At 36.3% G+C, this 2,605-nt stretch overlaps 1 protein-coding gene across 1 annotated transcript in view; it reads left to right on the top strand.

Annotated features, from left to right (window-relative positions):
- The window catches only part of LOC107655822 (neuronal acetylcholine receptor subunit non-alpha-3-like), a 25,079-nt gene extending 22,875 nt beyond the window's left edge, over window positions 1–2,204 (top strand). Inside the window, exons 6-7 of the mRNA XM_016443414.1 lie at window positions 1–550; window positions 1,590–2,204. The exon at window positions 1–550 is cut by the window's left edge and continues 3 nt beyond it. Of these exons, the coding sequence (XP_016298900.1) occupies window positions 1–550; window positions 1,590–1,721 (682 nt within the window). The 3' untranslated portion in view covers window positions 1,722–2,204. The remainder of the gene's footprint in view (window positions 551–1,589) is intronic.
- The last annotated feature ends 401 nt before the right edge of the window (window positions 2,205–2,605 follow it).

Here is a 2,605-nt window from a genome sequence, read left to right on the forward strand (position 1 = left end):
CTTTCTCATCATCCCATGTCTCGGTCTGTCGTTTCTCACCGTGCTGGTCTTCTACCTCCCCTCAGATGAAGGAGAAAAGCTTTCCCTCTCCACCTCCGTCCTTGTGTCTCTCACTGTGTTTCTTCTCGTCATTGAAGATATCATTCCATCTTCCTCTAAGGTCATTCCTCTGATAGGAGAGTATCTGCTTTTTATCATGATCTTCGTCACGTTCTCGATCATTGTAACTATCTTTGTCATTAATGTTCATCATCGTTCTTCTGCCACATACCATCCCATGGCACCGTGGGTTAAGAGTCTTTTCCTCCAGAGATTACCTAGACTGCTCTGCATGAGGGGACACACTGATCGTTATCAGTACCCAGACATCGAGCTGCGGAGCCCAGAGCCAAAAAGAGGGATGAAAAGAGGTCAACAGCAGAGTGCCGGAGGAGGACGAGGGGGGTTAAAGGAAGATGAGAACCAGGCCTGGATTGCCCTGTTGGAGAAAGCCACTTACTCAGTGCACTACATTTCCAGACACATCAAGAAGGAACACTTCATCAGAGAGGTGTTTAGGCTTTTTTCCCGTTTTCTTGAAACTGTAGTCTATTAAAGGAATAGTTAACCCAAAAATTGAAATTTGCTGAAAGTTTACTCACCCTCAGGTCATCCAGGTAGTAGATGAGTTTGTTTCTTACATCACTTGCTGACCAATGAATCTTCTTGCAGTGAATGGGTGTCGTCAGAATGAGATTTTAAAAAGCTGATAAAGACATCACAAATCCACATGACTCCAGTCAATCAATGAATGTCTTCAGAAGTTTTCAATGAAATCTGCAAATATTCGAATACCATTTAATAATGTGTTCTGCATAATGGGTTTTTTTTTTTAGCCTTTGTAGTGTTTGTATTAGTGTAGTGTATTAACTCATTTAGCTAAGTCATGTGACTTATTTCATTCAAAATTTGATACAAAACAAAACAAAAAAATCATGAAGCAGTGTTTCAAAAGCCCTCATCACTAAGACACACCGGTTTGACACAATAGCCATCTGCAAAGGCAAATGTTGGAGATGTTAGCTTGAAGCCATTTATCAACATGGTTTTAAATTTAACTACATAAATGCATCTGTGTCTGCAAGATTTTCTCTTAACTACACCTATTTAAAAAAAAAAAAGTGTTTTATGGTGTGTGTCTTAAAATTCAGAAAGCTCACTGGCTGTTGCCACATGTGATTGTTTCAAATTGACTGACAAATAAAGAAAGAAACGCATTTGACAAAAGGACAAAGAAAGCCAACAATGTAAATGTTGCATTTAATAATGTTTGATAAATGTATTGTCTTACATGAAAATTTTTAAACATAAATTGAATTGAACTGTTTTAAATAATGATTTTTTTTTATTTGTCAAGATTGAAAAGTGGTCAAAGACACAACTGCGCAATTAAAAAATAGCACAAATTAAGGCCAAAGTAGATCATGTGTGAAAGCCCCCTAATGCTAATTGGGACAATTCAGTCTATGAAAACTGCTTTGTTATTAAAGTGAAAAAGCAATTTGTTGACAGTATGTACTTAATTCCGTTTGGGTCTGTTTGTCACACAGGTCGTTCAGGACTGGAAGTTTGTGGCTCAGGTGTTGGACCGGATCTTCCTCTGGGTCTTTCTCACAGTTTCTGTGCTTGGGACTGTCCTCATCTTCACCCCAGCTCTGCAGATGTACCTCAGCACGTCTTAGAGATTTCAGCCTACGAATGATATTCTTATGACCTCTTTGAAATATGTGTAGTTCCCACAACATTACAGTAATCCCTCTAAAAGTCATTTTCTGGCCTAGCCACATCTGTAATCCTCTCCAAATTCAGCTTCTGTCTCTTCTTCCTAGATGCTGTGTTCAATAGTTAGACTGAAAATAGCAAAACTCAGCTAAAATGAAGTTCAGGAATTTTCTGCCCTTTTAACACAAAACTAAAAGGCAGCTTATACAGTTGAGGGAGTTTGGATCTGGGTAATCTCTCTAAGGGGATCATGGTTTTAAAGATCTTCAATAAGTTGGCATTACTGTGTAAAAGGTATAACCACCTTTTTTATGCCTCTCATTTTGCTTTCAGTCTTTTATTTATTTATTTATTTATTTATTTCATGTTAAAAATGTGTCATTGTCCATGTAAGTAATATTTAACTAGGTAGCACTAGGTAGCAAACCTATTCACTTTATTAAAATCTAAATCTGTTTGCAGTAAATGTAAAAAAAATTATCACTATCCAGATTGATATAATTGTTCATTAATTTTATTAATAATCTGGATGATGATCAATTATAATAGTATCTCTCTTATTGGCACAGGTGACATTTACTGTACAGTCTATCATCTGTTTTCCTATTTTTTAGTACTGTTAAATGAAGTAGTATCAAGCCTTGGTTGATATTATGCATATGTACATTTTATGCAGATGAGGCCATGCATAATACAAAGCGCATGTGTATGTATCTACAATTTTCCACAATCTGGAATTTATAAATAGAACTCTGCTAGATTTTGCCTCATATATTGCTTTATAAATCTGCCATTTATGCTTATGTATATTTTTAGGATTAAATTTACACCAAGTGTCAAGCAT

This window comes from Sinocyclocheilus anshuiensis, unplaced genomic scaffold (genome assembly GCF_001515605.1).
Source record: "Sinocyclocheilus anshuiensis isolate Anshui unplaced genomic scaffold, SAMN03320099.WGS_v1.1 scaffold85, whole genome shotgun sequence".
NCBI classification, from domain to species: domain Eukaryota; kingdom Metazoa; phylum Chordata; class Actinopteri; order Cypriniformes; family Cyprinidae; genus Sinocyclocheilus; species Sinocyclocheilus anshuiensis.